Raw genomic sequence first — 19,273 nt, 5'->3', positions numbered from 1 at the left:
AGTGTAATATACCGAGCCGTATCCCGTGTGGAGTGTAATATGCCGAGCCGTATCCCGTGTGGAGTGTAATATGCCGAGCCGTATCCCGTGTGGAGTGTAATATGCCGAGCCGTATCCCGTGTGTAGTGTAATATGCCGAGCCGTATCCCGTGTGGAGTGTAATATGCCGAGTCGTATCCCGTGTGGAGTGTAATATGCCGAGTCGTATCCCGTGTGGAGTGTAATATACCGAGCCGTATCCCGTGTGGAGTGTAATATACCGAGCCGTATCCCGTGTGGAGTGTAATATACCGAGCCGTATCCCGTGTGGAGTGTAATATACCGAGTCGTATCCCGTGTGGAGTGTAATATACTGAGCCGTATCCCGTGTGGAGTGTAATATACCGAGTCATATCCCGTGTGGAGTGTAATATACTGAGCCGTATCCCGTGTGGAGTGTAATATACTGAGCCGTATCCCGTGTGGAGTGTAATATACTGAGCCGTATCCCGTGTGGAGTGTAATATACTGAGCCGTATCCCGTGTGGAGTGTAATATACTGAGCCGTATCCCGTGTGGAGTGTAATATACTGAGCCGTATCCCGTGTGGAGTGTAATATACTGAGCCGTATCCCGTGTGGAGTGTAATATACTGAGCCGTATCCCGTGTGGAGTGTAATATACGAGCCGTATCCCGTGTGGAGTGTAATATACGAGCCGTATCCCGTGTGGAGTGTAATATACCGAGCCGTATCCCGTGTGGAGTGTAATATACGGAGCCGTATCTCGTGTGAATCTATTTCACACAGATTTTCATCTTTGATCACTTATTAATTTTATTTTTATATTACGCATTCGAGAGCTGATTACTATACTGAATGACCAATTAATGAACATCAATTGTAAACATGTATAAATAAATATTTTTCTTTTTCAAATAATAAAATAAAAACTACATTTTGTCCTCGTACCGTTAATAAATGTAATGTGCCGTCGGTATTCCCTTTCTTTGATTAATACAGGGTTTATTATTCAGTAGTCTTGCATTGGGATATAATACCAGTAGGAAGTCATCTGCTGCGGGTATTCTCTTGTTACAATTGTTAGGGTTCTCTGTCGAGGTCTTTCTCAAATTCTCATATAATCCAGCACAGAATTTTAATAATAATTATCAATATAGCAATTGGAAGTAAAAATGAATATAGTAATAGGAAAAAAATATTTTTCTAAACATTAAAAACTACAAATGTAAGCAAAGCCGCCATCCTCTACAAGAATCAGGAGTAGTGAACATATCGAAGATACGGATACAGATTACAAATAATGGCCAGTTTTAGTCTATTCGCAATGATAAACAGTAGACAAAATAAATGGAAAGAACAAAACCACTCAACATTTTTAGAAGACACAGAAGTAGAAAAACAAACCTCAACTAACTGGAAATAGCCCTAAAATATTACTTGAAAGGCAAATAAGGATTTGGTGGAACAGGAGACCCTTTGATGGATATCTGATACTACCTGTGACTCCTTGAGGCCTAAGGCCGAGAGTCTATTCAGTATATGATCTTCAAACTGAAAAGACGATCAGATTTCACAAATACAAGTTGACTTGGAGGTATATTTACTAAACTGCGGGTTGGAAAAGTGGAGATGTTACCTATAGCAACCAATCAGATTCTAGCTGTCATTTTGTAGAATGCACTAAATAAATGACAGCTAGAATCTGATTGGTTGCTTTAGGCAACATCTCCACTGTTTCAAACCCGCAGGTTAGTAAATCTAGCCCTTGGTGTCAGCCTTGAGCGTAATTAATCTTTCAAACAAAACTCTCTTTCCAATTCATATTGATATTTTCTATAAGGTATAACCCCCATCACCATCCAAAAACTTTTATCGCTTCTCTTGGGAAAAACACAGACAATTATTTGCAAGGAAATTAGCTGTTGCCAAATACTGTACTCAGAAAAATCCCCAAAATCCTCTCTAAATACTACCTCTGAAATAGAGCAAGATAATTATAACATTAGTGATAATCTAAATCTCATTTAAATACTACTCTGCAGTAGAGCATTATAACGTCATAGATACCGCTATGGATCCCGTCAAATTATTCTTGAAAGAGGATTTAAAATGACTGTAAGTTCTGGATGAACTGCTGATTGTAGGACATCAGATGAAATGATTGCTGCTCCCAAACTAGATTTATCCATAAGAAAAAAATCTAAATTCTTTCCAAGTTAAATGAATTGCCCACAAATTAGAACTTTTGTCATTATGGTATCAGAAGATTTAGACAAACTGAAATTAAATTCAAACAAAAGGATTAATAAAGGAACTCTAACAAGAATGGAAGATGTGCAGATTAAACCATCTGATAAATGTAGAAATAATGTCATTTGGCCACAGGAAGAATATAAAAATTAGAACTTCAGACAACTCAGAAATAATAACTGTTATAAACGGTTAATTCTAAATCCTACCAGCAAGTTTAAAGAACTATATGAAAGAATAATTGGTGACGTTTCCAAAAATGGAGTCATAGTACTATCAGAATATAAGTTCTTAAAAGTGGATCTGAAGGACCCAACCTTTTACTTGTTGCCTAAAATTCATAAAAATAATAAAATACCAGAAGGATAACAGATTATTATTATTTGGAGGGTTGTTAGAACAGGGGAGTGTATTCATAGATACACACTTGAGAGAATGTTACCAGCCTACCTTATTAATGCACTATGCATCTGATATACTAAGAAGACTTCACTATCTTCATCTGGATAAAAACACCTGGCATGTGACAATGAATAATTGTATACGAGTATGTAAAAAGAATTATTGCGATACAACATTTTTTTAAAATGGAAGATAATGCGTAATTCAACATGTTCTTAATTGGACTCTTGGAATTCATACCAACCAAAAAACTATTTTGTCTTTGGCAACAAACTCTATCTCCAGACCCGAGGAACAGCAATGGGCACCACATGTGCTCCAAAGTATGCAAATCTGTACCTTGGGTGTTGGGAGAATGAAACAGTTTTCACGGAATAGAATGAGGAATTTACGCAACATGTGAACAAGTGGATACGTTATATCCATGATATTTTTATCATCTGGAACCGTAAAAAAACAAAACAAAATTATAGAATCCATCAATAAACTAAACCAGAACGATCTGAACCTGACTAGTGAAATTGATAAATACAAGTTTCTAGATTTGCACATCAGAGTTTGGAAGGAAATGTGTAAATTGACATATATTGTAAATACCAAGCAGCTAATAGTTTATTACACCACAGTAGTTCCGAATTTCCTCCCATTTTTAAAGGAATACCTAAAGGAGAATTTTTACGCTTCAGATGAAATTACTCAGAGGAACAGGGCTTTAAGATAAAATAAGAAGATCTTTCCAATAGATTAAAACAAAAAGCATATAATAATCATAACATCAAAATTCCCTTCTGTATCCAAATTAGATATCGGAAGAAGAAAGAGGAATGTAATAAGATCCACGGGACATTTCAGTAATTAATGGAAATCCATTAGAGCTGTGGTCAGGGAACAGGGGTAAATTACCCCAAATGGGGTAAAAATGAAATTCCTGGGGGTAATGCTGCCGATTCACATGCTGCCAGTTGGATTGTAGACCCCTTTAAATGTGAAATTGCTGTTGTACCAGAAGAACCTCAAGGGTTGGCAGAGGCACTTCTTGAGCTTCGATGCAATAATGAAGCACGTACTGCATTTGAAAACAAAGCAGATCTGTCATATTTTGGATGTCAACAGATGCAAAGTCATTCAAAATTGCACATGAGGAGGCAGTCAAAAAGTTGCTGCCTGTTGCAACAACCTACCTTTGCGAACAAGGATTTTCCACTCTAATGAACATAAAAACAAAGCAGAGAAATCGATTGGACACTGAAGACTGTATCCAAATTGCTCTGACATCAAAATAACCAAATATTGATGCTCTCGTATCAAAAATGAAGCAACATCATTTCTCCAAAACCTGAAGTTTTGATGTTGAAGCTTTCAAAGAAATTTTGAATAGATTCAATAAAATTTTAAATTCCAATAATTAATAATATATGATTTCCTTCCTTTCAAATCAAGGGGGTAACGTCGGCGTATCTAAATATATTTTGGGGTAACAGGTAAAAAAGTTCCCTAACCCCTGCATTAGAGGCACATTACAATAATTTTGGGATATATATTAACAGACCCAGACTTACAACTGAATGTTGTCATCAGTTGGAGACGATCCACAGTCACTTTGACCCACATAAAAGAATGCAAACACTGTAAACACTGTAAACACATGATGGTAAACGACAAATATCAGAAGGATCACAAGATATCTGATCATATAACTTGTGACACAGAAGGAGTCATCTATGTGTTAGGCTGGGTACACACTACAGTGTTGTCAGCAGATTATTGGGTCAATCACACGATAAACGACTGATTGGCCCAATATCACAGTAGTGTTTATCCTGGAACGATGAACAATTATCGCTCCAAAACACATGAAGTCATTGATCGAGATTTTCAAACTGACTTAAAAATCTTGTTCAGCAATGTAACGGTGTTGTTGCAGTCCTGCAGTGTGTACGCACTCACCATCAGGATCTTCATAGAGGTTACAGAGTCAGGATCTTTTTAGCTGATGGTTATGACAGATGAAGAGCACAGTATAGTAGAGTGTACATATTACTTTTTTTTAATCAGTCATTGGTAAAATTGTTATAGATAACTTTAGAATGTACTTGTAACATCTACTACATAGGGATGAGCACTAGACCACTGAAAAGGAGTATTCTAGAACACGTGGGTAATATTCCAAATATAGAGACGAACATTAATAAAAGGATGATCTTGACCTCTGTGGATAGACAAGAATGAACATGGGGGCAATCCATATGATATAAGTGCTTTAGGTTTGGAAAAAGTTTCTTTGAGAACGAGAGGTGGAGATCTCACCACAAACTTCTCAAAAGAGATAGTCGGTGGATCTTCTTAATGGATACCATAACTCCAAGAGGCCTGAACGAATACATCAACCATGTATCTTTTATTATGACATATAATATAAGATACATCTAAGAAGTACTTACGTTAAATGATGTCCCAGGTAAGGACATTTTGACCGAATTTTGATTAACTAAATTATAAATACAGTCACAGAAAATCATATCTGAAGATAGATAAATCAAATGGAAAAGGATGAAAACAAATACCTGGGTGAGGAGACTGGGGGATGTTTTCTGGATGGTCCTGGCGGATGGTTCTGGTTGATGGTCCTGGCGGATGGTTCTGGCGGATGGTCCTGGCAGATGGTTCTGGTGGATGGTTCTGGTTGATGGTCCTGGCAGATGGTTCTGGCGGATGGTCCTGGCAGATGGTTCTGGCGGATGGTTCTTGTTGATGGTCCTGGCGGATGGTCTTGGCGGATGGTCCTGGTGGATGGTCCTGGCAGATGGTTCTGGTTGATGGTCCTGGTGGATGGTTCTGGTTGATGGTCCTGGCGGATGGTTCTGGCGGATGGTTCTGGCGGATGGTCCTGGCGGATGGTTCTGGCGGATGGTTCTGGCGGATGGTTCTGGCGGATGGTTCTGGTTGATGGTCCTGGCGGATGGTCCTGGCGGATGGTTCTGGCAGATGGTTCTGGTTGATGGTCCTGGCAGATGGTTCTGGCGGATGGTCCTGTCGGATGGTTCTGGCGGATGGTTCTGGCGGATGGTTCTGGCGGATGGTTCTGGCAGATGGTTCTGGCGGATGGTTCTGGCAGATGGTTCTGGCGGATGGTCCTGTCGGATGGTTCTGGCGGATGGTCCTGTCGGATGGTCCTGGCGGATGGTTCTGGCGGATGGTCCTGTCGGATGGTCCTGGCGGATGGTCCTGGCGGATGGTTCTGGCGGATGGTTCTGGCGGATGGTTCTGGCGGATGGTTCTGGCGGATGGTCCTGTCGGATGGTCCTGGCGGATGGTTCTGGCGGATGGTCCTGGCGGATGGTCCTGGCGGTCCATCTATGGATGTCTTCTGCAATAATACAAAGAATTTAATGGAATTACATAGAATAAAGTATATAAAAATAACAAATAAAAATAACAAATAAATATAAATAATAAACTAATGAAATACAATAAAAAATAAATAATGCAATAAGATCAAACAACTGCAAAAAATAAATAAAGGATAATATCATTCATTTCCTCTGATGTCCTTCCCCAAGTAGTTCATCCACAACTTACAGTGCTTTGAAATCCCCTTTTGAGAATAATTTGACGGGATCCATAGTAATATAATAATAAGTAATAGGAATATTGATCACTTTAATAATATAAACTTAGGAATGTCACTACATAGGAAAGAAAAAAGAGGATTTCAATGTTCTGGCTTAGGACACTGTGAACATAGGGAACTTACAGTTATTTATATGGGATGAATCATAACTGCAGTGTAAATATGTTATATCAAATGAATCCATTGATAAGTTCAGCTACGAAAGTATAAAATGTGAAGACAGAAAGTCTGATGTAAATGTATTTGATGGCTCTGCACATCCCCATGTTAGAAAATAGCAGACTCACCTGTAGCAACTTCAAAGAGCTCTTACTGCGAGATATATCTTGACACAAGTTCGTTTTTGGACTTCTGAATAGACTTTGTGGGGCCGGTCACAGCTGGACATCCTTGCAGCCCAAGGCAACATTTTTAAGGCCAATACAGGTATATAGAAATATGATCTTCAAAGAAAAATGTCTTCATAGTTGAAATTTTGGGAAAACCGGGTGGACTCCATACTGAGGAGCAGAAATCACACCAGGGTTGTGAATGACAGGTACGGGTGGTATACCAGAGAACAGCTAAAATCACATATCTTTGGAAAAGGTATGTTACTTTGTCAAAACTTCATCATGTTTGGTATCAAAAGATAGAGAGAGTCATAGGGGATTTATTAAGGATAAAATTGGATCGATGTGACGCTCTACGGAAAAGTTAGATCACCTAGTAGAACTGGTTAGTAAATCAGGCAAATAGTGATTGAAAAAAGTGTCACAGACCACAACCCACTGGGGGTAGAAAGAGTTGTGGAAGTGTCTTTAAAAGACTGAGACTAGGTATATCAAGGGGTCAGGCTTTTTGGTAAATCAATTTACACTGATAAGCTGTCCATCTTCCTTGCCAATTTCCTATGGAACAGAGTATGCCATTCATGTGAGTGGCATTCTGAATCTAATCATTTTTATTTTAAACTGTTGCTTGTATATGTTATCTCAATCTATTGTTTATTAGTTATTTTTTTAAATCTGTATGCCCTGTACTTTTGTATATTAAATCTATAATTTAATATGTTGCGTCCTTGATACTCTAACGCAGTGGTTCCCAAACTTTTGCAGTTTGCGGCACCCTTAGAGTCTCCATAATTATTTCAAGGCACCCCTCCAAAATAATTACCGAGCAGTCCTGTTTTAGAAGTAGTTGGGTCAAAAGAATGTAATAAGTATTTAGGTCAGGACAGAAATACTTATTTAGTTGTATGCAAAAATAATACACATAAATCCAAGGGAAAATAATATTTTTATATTTTTTTTTCAATTCTATTTCTGTCAAAGAATAATTGACAGCTAATACCACTTTCATACTGCCGCCCCGGCAATATCCTGGGTTGTTAACCCGGGATATTGCCGGGGCACAGGGCAGTATAGATAAGCAGATTCCCGGGTCGGGCGGGTTCATACTGCACCTGCCCGACCCGGGTTTAAAAAAAAAAAAAAAAGTGTAAATAAATGATTTTAATTAATAAAAAATACATAACAAATGTTTACTTTACTTATTTTCAGCCAGCGGTGTCTCCGGTGCGTTGCCGGCTGTCAGGGGGACCTCTGGGTACTAAAATGACGTAATTTCTAGTCCATTAGTCCAATCATTTTTTTTTACATTGACATTTTTTTTTTCAGTATGAATGGTGAGACCCGGGAATTACCCCTCGCAAAATCCCGGGTCTAAATCTCGGGATTTTAGACCCGGGATTTTGGAGTTGGACTATTCATACTGCACCAAGACCCAGCGTGCCCCTGCAAAAACCCGGGTTTTTGGTGCAGTATGAATGGGGTATAACTCACACTGTGACCATCCTCATACCCCTGGTGTATCACCCTGATCCATACCCCTGGTGTATCACCCTGATCCCTACTCCTGGTGTATCACCCTGATCCCTACTCCTGGTGTATCACCCTGATCCATACCCCTGGGGTATCACCCTGATCCATACCCTGGTGTATCACCCTGATCCCTACTCCTGGTGTATCATCCTGATCCCTACTCCTGGTGTATCACCCTGATTCCTACCCCTGGGGTATCACCATGATCCATACCCTGGTGTATCACCCTGATCCATACCCCTGGTGTATCACCCTGATCCCTACCCCTGGGGTATCACCCTGATCCATACCCCTGGGGTATCACCCTGATCCATACCCCTGGTGTATCACCCTGATCCATACCCCTGGGGTATCACCCTGATCCCTACCCCTGGTGTATCACCCTGATCCCTACTCCTGGTGTATCACCCTGATCCATACCCCTGGGGTATCACCATGATCCATACCCCTGGGGTATCACCCTGATCCCTACCCCTGGTGTATCACCCTGATCCCTACTCCTGGTGTATCACCCTGATCCATACCCCTGGGGTATCACCATGATCCATACCCCTGGGGTATCACCCTGATCCATACCCCTGGTGTATCACCCTGATCCCTACCCCTGGGGTATCACCCTGATCCATACCCCTGGGGTATCACCCTGATCCATACCCCTGGTGTATCACCCTGATCCATACCCCTGGGGTATCACCCTGATCCCTACTCCTGGTGTATCACCCTGATCCATACCCCTCGTGTATCACCCTGATCCATACCCCTGGTGTATCACCCTGATCCCTACTCCTGGTGTATCACCCTGATCCATACTCCTCGTGTATCACCCTGATCCATACCCCTGGTGTATCACCCTGATCCATACCCCTCGTGTATCACCCTGATCCATACCCCTGGTGTATCACCCTGATCCCTACTCCTGGTGTATCACCCTGATCCATACCCCTGGGGTATCACCATGATCCATACCCCTGGGGTATCACCCTGATCCATACCCCTGGTGTATCACCCTGATCCCTACCCCTGGGGTATCACCCTGATCCATACCCCTGGGGTATCACCCTGATCCATACCCCTGGTGTATCACCCTGATCCATACCCTGGTGTATCACCCTGATCCCTACCCCTGGGGTATCACCCTGATCCCTACTCCTGGTGTATCACCCTGATCCATACCCCTCGTGTATCACCCTGATCCATACCCCTGGTGTATCACCCTGATCCCTACTCCTGGTGTATCACCCTGATCCATACTCCTCGTGTATCACCCTGATCCATACCCCTGGTGTATCACCCTGATCCATACCCCTCGTGTATCACCCTGATCCATACCCCTGGTGTATCACCCTGATCCCTACTCCTGGTGTATCACCCTGATCCATACTCCTCGTGTATCACCCTGATCCATACCCCTGGTGTATCACCCTGATCCCTACTCCTGGTGTATCACCCTGATCCATACCCCTCGTGTATCACCCTGATCCATACCCCTGGTGTATCACCCTGATCCCTACTCCTGGTGTATCACCCTGATCCATACCCCTGGGGTATCACCATGATCCATACCCCTGGTGTATCACCCTGATCCATACCCCTGGTGTATCACCCTGATCCCTACCCCTGGGGTATCACCCTGATCCATACCCCTGGGGTATCACCCTGATCCATACCCCTGGGGTATCACCCTGATCCATACCCTGGTGTATCACCCTGATCCCTACCCCTGGGGTATCACCCTGATCCATACCCCTGGGGTATCACCCTGATCCATACCCCTGGTGTATCACCCTGATCCATACCCTGGTATATCACCCTGATCCCTACTCCTGGTGTATCATCCTGATCCCTACTCCTGGTGTATCACCCTGATCCCTACCCCTGGGGTATCACCCTGATCCATATCCCTGGTGTATCATCCTGATCCATACCCCTGGTGTATCACCCTGATCCCTACTCCTGGTGTATCACCCTGATTCCTACCCCTGGTGTATCATCCTGATCCATACCCCTGGTGTATCACCCTGATCCATACCCCTCGTGTATCACCCTGATCCATACCCCTGGTGTATCACCCTGATCCCTACTCCTGGTGTATCACCCTGATCCATACCCCTGGGGTATCACCATGATCCATACCCCTGGTGTATCACCCTGATCCATACCCCTGGTGTATCACCCTGATCCCTACCCCTGGGGTATCACCCTGATCCATACCCCTGGGGTATCACCCTGATCCCTACCCCTGGTGTATCACCCTGATCCATACCTTGGTGTATCACCCTGATCCCTACCCCTGGGGTATCACCCTGATCCATACCCCTGGTGTATCACCATGATCCATACCCCTGGGGTATCACCATGATCCATACCCCTGGGGTATCACCCTGATCCATACCCCTGGTGTATCACCCTGATCCCTACCCCTGGGGTATCACCCTGATCCATACCCCTGGGGTATCACCCTGATCCATACCCCTGGTGTATCACCCTGATCCATACCCTGGTGTATCACCCTGATCCCTACCCCTGGGGTATCACCCTGATCCCTACTCCTGGTGTATCACCCTGATCCATACCCCTCGTGTATCACCCTGATCCATACCCCTGGTGTATCACCCTGATCCCTACTCCTGGTGTATCACCCTGATCCATACCCCTGGTGTATCACCCTGATCCATACCCCTCGTGTATCACCCTGATCCATACCCCTGGTGTATCACCCTGATCCCTACTCCTGGTGTATCACCCTGATCCATACTCCTCGTGTATCACCCTGATCCATACCCCTGGTGTATCACCCTGATCCCTACTCCTGGTGTATCACCCTGATCCATACCCCTCGTGTATCACCCTGATCCATACCCCTGGTGTATCACCCTGATCCCTACTCCTGGTGTATCACCCTGATCCATACCCCTGGGGTATCACCATGATCCATACCCCTGGTGTATCACCCTGATCCATACCCCTGGTGTATCACCCTGATCCCTACCCCTGGGGTATCACCCTGATCCATACCCCTGGTGTATCACCCTGATCCATACCCCTGGGGTATCACCCTGATCCATACCCCTGGTGTATCACCCTGATCCATACCCTGGTATATCACCCTGATCCCTACTCCTGGTGTATCATCCTGATCCCTACTCCTGGTGTATCACCCTGATCCCTACCCCTGGGGTATCACCCTGATCCATATCCCTGGTGTATCATCCTGATCCATACCCCTGGTGTATCACCCTGATCCCTACTCCTGGTGTATCACCCTGATTCCTACCCCTGGTGTATCATCCTGATCCATACCCCTGGTGTATCACCCTGATCCATACCCCTCGTGTATCACCCTGATCCATACCCCTGGTGTATCACCCTGATCCCTACTCCTGGTGTATCACCCTGATCCATACCCCTGGGGTATCACCATGATCCATACCCCTGGTGTATCACCCTGATCCATACCCCTGGTGTATCACCCTGATCCCTACCCCTGGGGTATCACCCTGATCCATACCCCTGGGGTATCACCCTGATCCCTACCCCTGGTGTATCACCCTGATCCATACCCTGGTGTATCACCCTGATCCCTACCCCTGGGGTATCACCCTGATCCATACCCCTGGGGTATCACCCTGATCCATACCCCTGGGGTATCACCCTGATCCATACCCCTGGTGTATCACCCTGATCCATACCCTGGTGTATCACCCTGATCCCTACTCCTGGTGTATCATCCTGATCCCTACCCCTGGTGTATCACCCTGATCCCTACCCCTGGGGTATCACCCTGATCCATACCCCTGGTGTATCACCCTGATCCATACCCTGGTGTATCACCCTGATCCCTACTCCTGGTGTATCATCCTGATCCCTACTCCTGGTGTATCACCCTGATTCCTACCCCTGGGGTATCACCCTGATCCATACCCCTGGTGTATCACCCTGATCCCTACTCCTGGTGTATCACCCTGATCCAAACCCTGGGGTATCACCCCGATCCCTACTCCTGGTGTATCACCCCGATCCATACCCCTGGGGTATCACCCTGATCCATACCCCTGGGGTATCACCCTGATCCATACCCCTGGTGTATCACCCTGATCCCTACCCCTGGGGTATCACCCTGATCCCTACTCCTGGTGTATCACCCTGATCCCTACCCCTGGTGTATCACCCTGATCCATACCCCTGGTGTATCACCCTGATCCATACCCTGGTGTATCACCCTGATCCATACCCCTGGGGTATCACCCTGATCCCTACTCCTGGTGTATCACCCTGATCCATACCCCTGGTGTATCATCCTGATCCCTACTCCTGGGGTAGACGTGTGTGATTTCTACACTAAGTGGGATTTTCTCACAAAGTGGACGAAAATGCACAGTTAGACAACACAGTTGGACAAACATTGGACTACATTTGACTTGCTTTTACTCCCAGCAATAAGCAACATCTGCCACAGCCTATTTCTGCACTACTTGTCTATTTATATGGAATACTGCTAAGAGGTAATTCTTAAAATACCCTTGCTTTTTGCTTTTACCCCTTTTATCACAATGTTTCACAAATTGCTTTTCTTAGTCTCATTTCATGGCATGATCTTTAGGACTGTGTCATCTTTCACCCCTCCACCAACACACAAATTTGTTCATATTGCACCTGCATTACTCCACTCACCACTATTTAACACCCATGAACTGTTATCCTATTTATTATCTCTAACAAGTACAGCCTCCACCTGTCGCCAGAAAATAAAAGGCCACACATCTTACAATCCCCTTGCCTATCTTTCGCTCACTCTGCTTTTATTAGCTGGTGATATATCGCCTAATCCAGGTCCCCCACACTCCTCACACACACATACATCAGAACACTACCGTTCTATAGCAAACCTCAAACACATCACCTGTCTCCCCTCTCTTCCCAAGTCCTTTAAATGTGCCCTTTGGAATGCACGCTCTGTTTGTAACAAACTTACCTCCGTTCATGATCTTTTCCTCTCAAAAAACCTCAACCTTCTGGCAATAACAGAAACATGGCTCATGCAATCAGACACTGCCTCACCTGCAGCACTTTCACATGGTGGCCTCCATCTCACCCACACCTCCAGACCTGAAGGCAGACAAGGAGGTGGGGTTGGACTACTTCTCTCCCCACAGTGCACATACACAGTTCTACCAATGTGCCATCACTCACGTTCACATCTTTTGAAGTACATGCTATTCGCATTTTTAATCCATTCTCCCTACGTGTTGCGGTGATCTATCGTCCCCCTGGAGCACACCAACAATTTATTGAGGATTTCTCTGCATGGCTCCCTCACTTCTTATCTTCAGACATCCCCACCATCATCATGGGTGACTTCAACATCCCCATTGATAACCCACCTTCCAAAGCTGCTTCCAAACTACTCTCTCTAACATCCTCACTTGACCTCTCCCCAGTGGATTGAATCATCTACTCATAAGGATGGCCACTGCCTTGATCTTGTTTTCTCTAGACTATGCTCAGTTTCTAATTTTATTAATACACCCTTCCCCCTCGGATCATCACCTTATCAGCTACACTCTCACCCCCACTGCTCTAACCTCTCTACTGTCTAACTCAACCAAGCCTCCTCATACTCGTAGAAATCTTAATTCTATTAATCTTCAACAATTTTCCACCTCTCTCCAACACCTTCTCTCCCTATCTCTACATTCTCATCCCCTGAGATGGCAGTACCTCATTTTCACCTAACCTTAGCAACGGCCCTTGATCAAGTGGCTCCAGCGACACTTCATACTACACGTCGACTTCGATGTCAACCGTGGCACACCAAAGCAACACGAAATCTTCAAAAACTGTCCCGTAAAGCAGAACGTCACTGGCGTAAATCTCGAAGTTCTAATGACTTCTTCACATATACTTCTGTCTACCACTCCTATCGAAATGCTCTGGACACTGCAAAACAAACATACTTTCAATCTCTTATCTATGCTCAGGCTTCTAACCCCAAACGCCCTTTTCAATACATTTAATCATCTTCTCAATCCTCCCACCCCGAACCCTCCATCTACTATCAGTGCTCAGGACCTTGCTTCCTACTTCAAGGACAAGATTGACAAGATCAGACTAGAAATGGTATCCTCTTCCTCAACAAGCCATCAGCTCATTTCCTTCCCTCTACCCTCTGACACCCTTTCTTCATTTGACCCCACAAATGAAGAGGAAATTTCTACGCTCTTCTTATCTTCCTACTCTACCTCCTGTCCTCTTGATCCTATTCCCTCGCAAATTGGTAGATCCCTGTCTTCTGTGCTCATTTCACCTCTAACTCAAATCTGTAATCTCTCACTCTCTACTGGCATCTTTCCATCACTATACAAGCATGCAGTGATTACTCCTATTCTAAAAAAACAAAACTCTGACCCAAACTCTCTCTCAAATTACCGTCCCATCTCTCAGCTCCCTTGCCCCTCCAAGCTTCTAGAGAGACTTGCCTACACTCGCCTCACACGCTTTCTTTCCGCAAACAACCTGTTGGATCCTCTTCAGTCTGGCTTTCGTTCTCAACACTCCACAGAGACTGCGCTGACCAAGGTTGTTAATGATCTGATCACTGCTAAGACTGAACGCCATTACTCTCTCCTAATTCTCCTTGATCTCTCGGCTGCATTTGACACCGTTGACCACTCTCTTCTCATACAAACGCTGCAATCCCTAGGTCTTCAAGACACAGTTCTATCCTGGTTCTCATCTTACCTCTCTAATCGCTCTTTCACTGTTAATTTCTCTGGAGCCACCTCTGCTCCGCTTCCCCTATCAGTTGGAGTACCACAAGGCTCGGTGCTAGGTCCTCTGCTGTTCTCTATCTATACCGCTTCTCTTGGAAATCTAATAAGTTCCTTTGGCTTTCAGTATCATCTCTATGCGGATGATACCCAAATCTATCTATCCTCTCCTGATATCTCGACATCTGTGTTGTCCCGTGTAACTGACTGTCTTTCTGCCATTTCATCTTGGATGTCCTCTCGTCAACTCAAACTTAATCTTTCTAAAACAGAGTTAATAATATTCCCACCCGCCAACAAGAGCATACCTGACATTTCTATCTCTGTTGATAACATGACCATAAATCCCACCCCACAAGCTCGCTGCCTAGGTGTAATCCTTGATTCACGCCTATCCTTTGTTCCCCACATTGACTCTATATCTAAATCATGTTACATACATCTAAAGAACATTTCCAGAATCCGCACATATCTCACACAAGACACTGCTAAAACCTTAATTCATGCACTAATCATCTCCCGCATTGACTATTGCAATTCCCTCCTTACTGGTCTTCCCAAAAACAGACTCAAACCCCTAAAATCTATTTTGCATGCTTCGGCAAGACTGATTTTCCTTGCAAATAGCTATTCCTCTGTTGAATCACTCTGTATGTCTCTACACTGGCTGCCTGTCTTCTACCGAATCCAATATAAAATACTTTTACTAACCTACAAGGCCATCAACAAAGCTGCACCAACATACATCTCCTCTCTTGTCTCAAAATATCTCCCAACTCGGCAACTCCGTTCTGCAAAAGATCTGCGTCTCTCATCCACCCTCATTACATGCTCCCATTCCCGGTTACAGGACTTTTTTCGGGCTGCACCCACTCTATGGAACTCTCTCCCTCGCACAATAAGACTCTCCTCTGGTCTACAAACTTTCAAGCGTTCTCTGAAAACCTACCTATTCAGACAAGCTTATAATATTCCTCAACCACCATCTTAACCTCACTACCTTTAGCCTGTTACACAATTTCACACAAGACAACTACCCCCGGACCAACATTGTTGTGTGACAGGATCATTTAGCTTATGAGTCACCCTACCTTTGCAGTCTGGCTGGGCCAAGATGCAAAATGTATACTTAACCTCATGTGTCAATCTCCCATTGTCCCATAGATTGTAAGCTTGCGAGCAGGGCCTTCTCACCTCTTTGTCTGTTTTACCCAGTTTGTTTATTAGTTTATTACGTTTGTCCCCAATTGTAAAGCGCTACGGAATATGTTGGCGCTATATAAATAAATGATGATGATGATGATGATGATGGGGTATCACCCTGATCCATACCCCTGGTGTATCACCCTGATCCATACCCCTGGTGTATCACCCTGATCCCTACCCCTGGGGTATCACCCTGATCCCTACCCCTGGGGTATCACCCTGATCCCTACTCCTGGGGTATCACCCTGATCCATACCCCTGGTGTATCACCCTGATCCATACCCCTGGGGTATCACCCTGATCCCTACCCCTGGGGTATCACCCTGATCCCTACTCCTGGTGTATCACCCTGATCCATACCCCTGGTGTATCACCCTGATCCATACCCCTGGGGTATCACCCTGATCCCTACTCCTGGGGTATCACCCTGATTCATACCCCTGGTGTATCACCCTGATCCATACCCCTGGGGTATCACCCTGATCCCTACTCCTGGGGTATCACCCTGATCCATACACCTGCGGTATCACCCTGATGGGGAGGAATTGGGCGTTTTTTTCCCTCTGTCACAAGATTGGGAAAAGCAAACTGACAGTTTAGATTCCATGACATCAGTATAAGGTGACGGTTGGTGTGTGGTGGGGAGGTAAGTCTTTATATCGCTCTGCTTTATTAACGTCACTGATTGTCTATGATAAGCAGTCTGAATATAACAAAGATTGTTACAGCTACCTCCCAGTATCTGTACATTGGGGAGGAAGGTAGAGGTCATCATCATCATCTATTTATATAGCGCCATTAATTCCATAGCACTGTACAGAGAACTCATTCACATCAGTCCCTGCCCCATTGGAGCTTACAGTCTAAATACTCTAATATACACACACACAGACAGACACACACACACACACACACACACACACACACACACTAGGGTCAAATTGATAGCAGCCAAGTAACCTATTAGTATGTTTTTGGAGTGTCGGAGGAAACCGGAGCACCCGGAGGAAACCCACGCAAACACGGGGAGAACATACAAACTTCTCACAGATAAGGCCATGGTCAGGAATTGAACTCATGACCCCGATGCTGTGAAGAAGTGCTAACCACTGAGCCACCGTGCTAATCCACCTGTATTCTATGATAACATGTACTTTAATGGTACACAGTGTGATATGAAGAAGTCTGTCCCACACGGTAATACAGATTCCTGGCTGCATGTACAGCATAGAGGACATTGATAACAGCCCTACACACAGGTACATGACAATATCTATAGCTATGAACCTATCAGTCGTGTACAAACACACACACATCACCCTGTGTTTGACTTCGCTGGGTCTCCTGGTAACTGGATATCTCTCATGTTTCTCTGTCTCTAATTTCCAGGCTGTCTCTCCAGGAGAGATAAGAGAGATAAGAGTCAGCTGGAACCAGATGAGACTGTCCCAGGCTGGAGTGAGATGGGGCTGAAGAAAGACATAATTACACCCAGACCTTTAAAACAGTCACTACAGCGAATTACTCCTATTATTGTTTAAGACAATAGTTCATTGTTCTGGGGAGTTTCATTTGCATCTTTTTATTCCTGTTTTAAACAATACTGTAAATTTGCTCAATCTGTTGTTTTTTTTCAAATGTTTCACTTCAATTAGCTCTGAAAAAACAACGTGGAGCATTTCTATAGATGTTACTGCACCCTCATGTCGCTTTGTCTATTAACAAGTAGTCTCAATGTATCGCGAAATGTTCATAAATAAATAACTAATTTCTTCTTCACAAATGACCCCAATAAGTGGGTGTTCTGCGATGCAGTCATTGATTGAAAATGTATCTTAATGTTGTATAAAGGTACAATAAACATGTGATACATCCCAGTGTGAGCACCGTGCACCATAGTCAGACATACTGTATAGTACAATACAAGACATAAGATACAAGATATGACATCCTGCACCGTACATCGGGCTCTGCACTAACTGTGCATCACTTACACATGGGAGGTTCAAATAAACATTGACTGTGAGGGGTCTATAGGTGAGGAGGGGGGGGGAGATTTGTGCTGAGTTGATATAAGAAGAGAGAACCGAAAAAAAAATCAAAAATATTTCACATTATACGTAACTAATTCCCCCATCTACAGTCAGATTCTGTAGGTTCAACCGCAAGATATAATATTTGTGTTTTATAGTCAGTTTTTCTTTTAGGAGTAACCCAGGTCCCAGATCCCGTACACCCCCTCCCATAATGTGCGTGTGACCCCAGACTCTATATAACGCCATCACCGTGTACCTGTGACCCCAGACTCTATATAACATCATCACCGTGTACCTGTGACCCCAGACTCTATATAACATCATCACCGTGTACCTGTGACCCCAGACTCTATATAACATCAACACATGTACCTGTGACCCCAGACTCTATATAACGCCATCACCAGAGGTACCTGTGACCCCAGACTCTATATAACATCAACACATGTACCTGTGACCCCAGACTCTATATAACATCAACACATGTACCTGTGACCCCAGACTCTATATAACATCATCACCGTGTACCTGTGACCCCAGACTCTATATAACATCATCACCGTGTACCTGTGACCCCAGACTCTATATAACATCATCACGGTGTACCTGTGACCCCAGACTCTATATAACATCATCACCGTGTACCTGTGACCCCAGACTCTATATAACATCATCACCGTGTACCTGTGACCCCAGACTCTATATAACATCATCACCGTGTACCTGTGACCCCAGACTCTATATAACATCATCACCGTGTACCTGTGACCCCAGACTCTATATAACGTCATCACCGTGTATCTGTGACCCCAGACTCTATATAACGTCATCACCGTGTACCTGTGACCCCAGACTCTATATAACATCATCACCGTGTACCTGTGACCCCAGACTCTATATAACGCCATCACCGTGTATCTGTGACCCCAGACTCTATATAACATCATCACCGTGTACCTGTGACCCCAGACTCTATATAACATCATCACTGTGTACCTGTGACCCCAGACTCTATATAACATCATCACTGTGTACCTGTGACCCCAGACTCTATATAACGCCATCACCGTGTACCTGTGACCCCAGACTCTATATAACATCATCACCGTGTACCTGT

The 19,273-nt window shown here is 44.3% G+C and overlaps 1 protein-coding gene across 3 annotated transcripts in view; it reads right to left on the bottom strand.

The window, feature by feature from the left end:
• GIPR (gastric inhibitory polypeptide receptor) overlaps positions 1-19,273 on the bottom strand; it is a 142,229-nt gene that overhangs the window by 67,458 nt on the left and 55,498 nt on the right. For all 3 annotated transcript variants that reach the window (XM_075186173.1, XM_075186172.1, XM_075186174.1), the window contains exon 2: positions 5,219-6,021. In XM_075186173.1, the coding sequence (XP_075042274.1) occupies positions 5,219-6,008 (790 nt within the window). In that variant the 5' untranslated portion in view covers positions 6,009-6,021. The remainder of the gene's footprint in view (positions 1-5,218; positions 6,022-19,273) is intronic.

The sequence above is a fragment of the Mixophyes fleayi genome, chromosome 9 (genome assembly GCF_038048845.1).
Source record: "Mixophyes fleayi isolate aMixFle1 chromosome 9, aMixFle1.hap1, whole genome shotgun sequence".
Lineage (NCBI taxonomy): Eukaryota > Metazoa > Chordata > Amphibia > Anura > Limnodynastidae > Mixophyes > Mixophyes fleayi.
The sequence above is the reverse complement of the archived record's forward strand: the minus strand, read 5'-3'. Positions and strand labels throughout refer to the sequence as shown.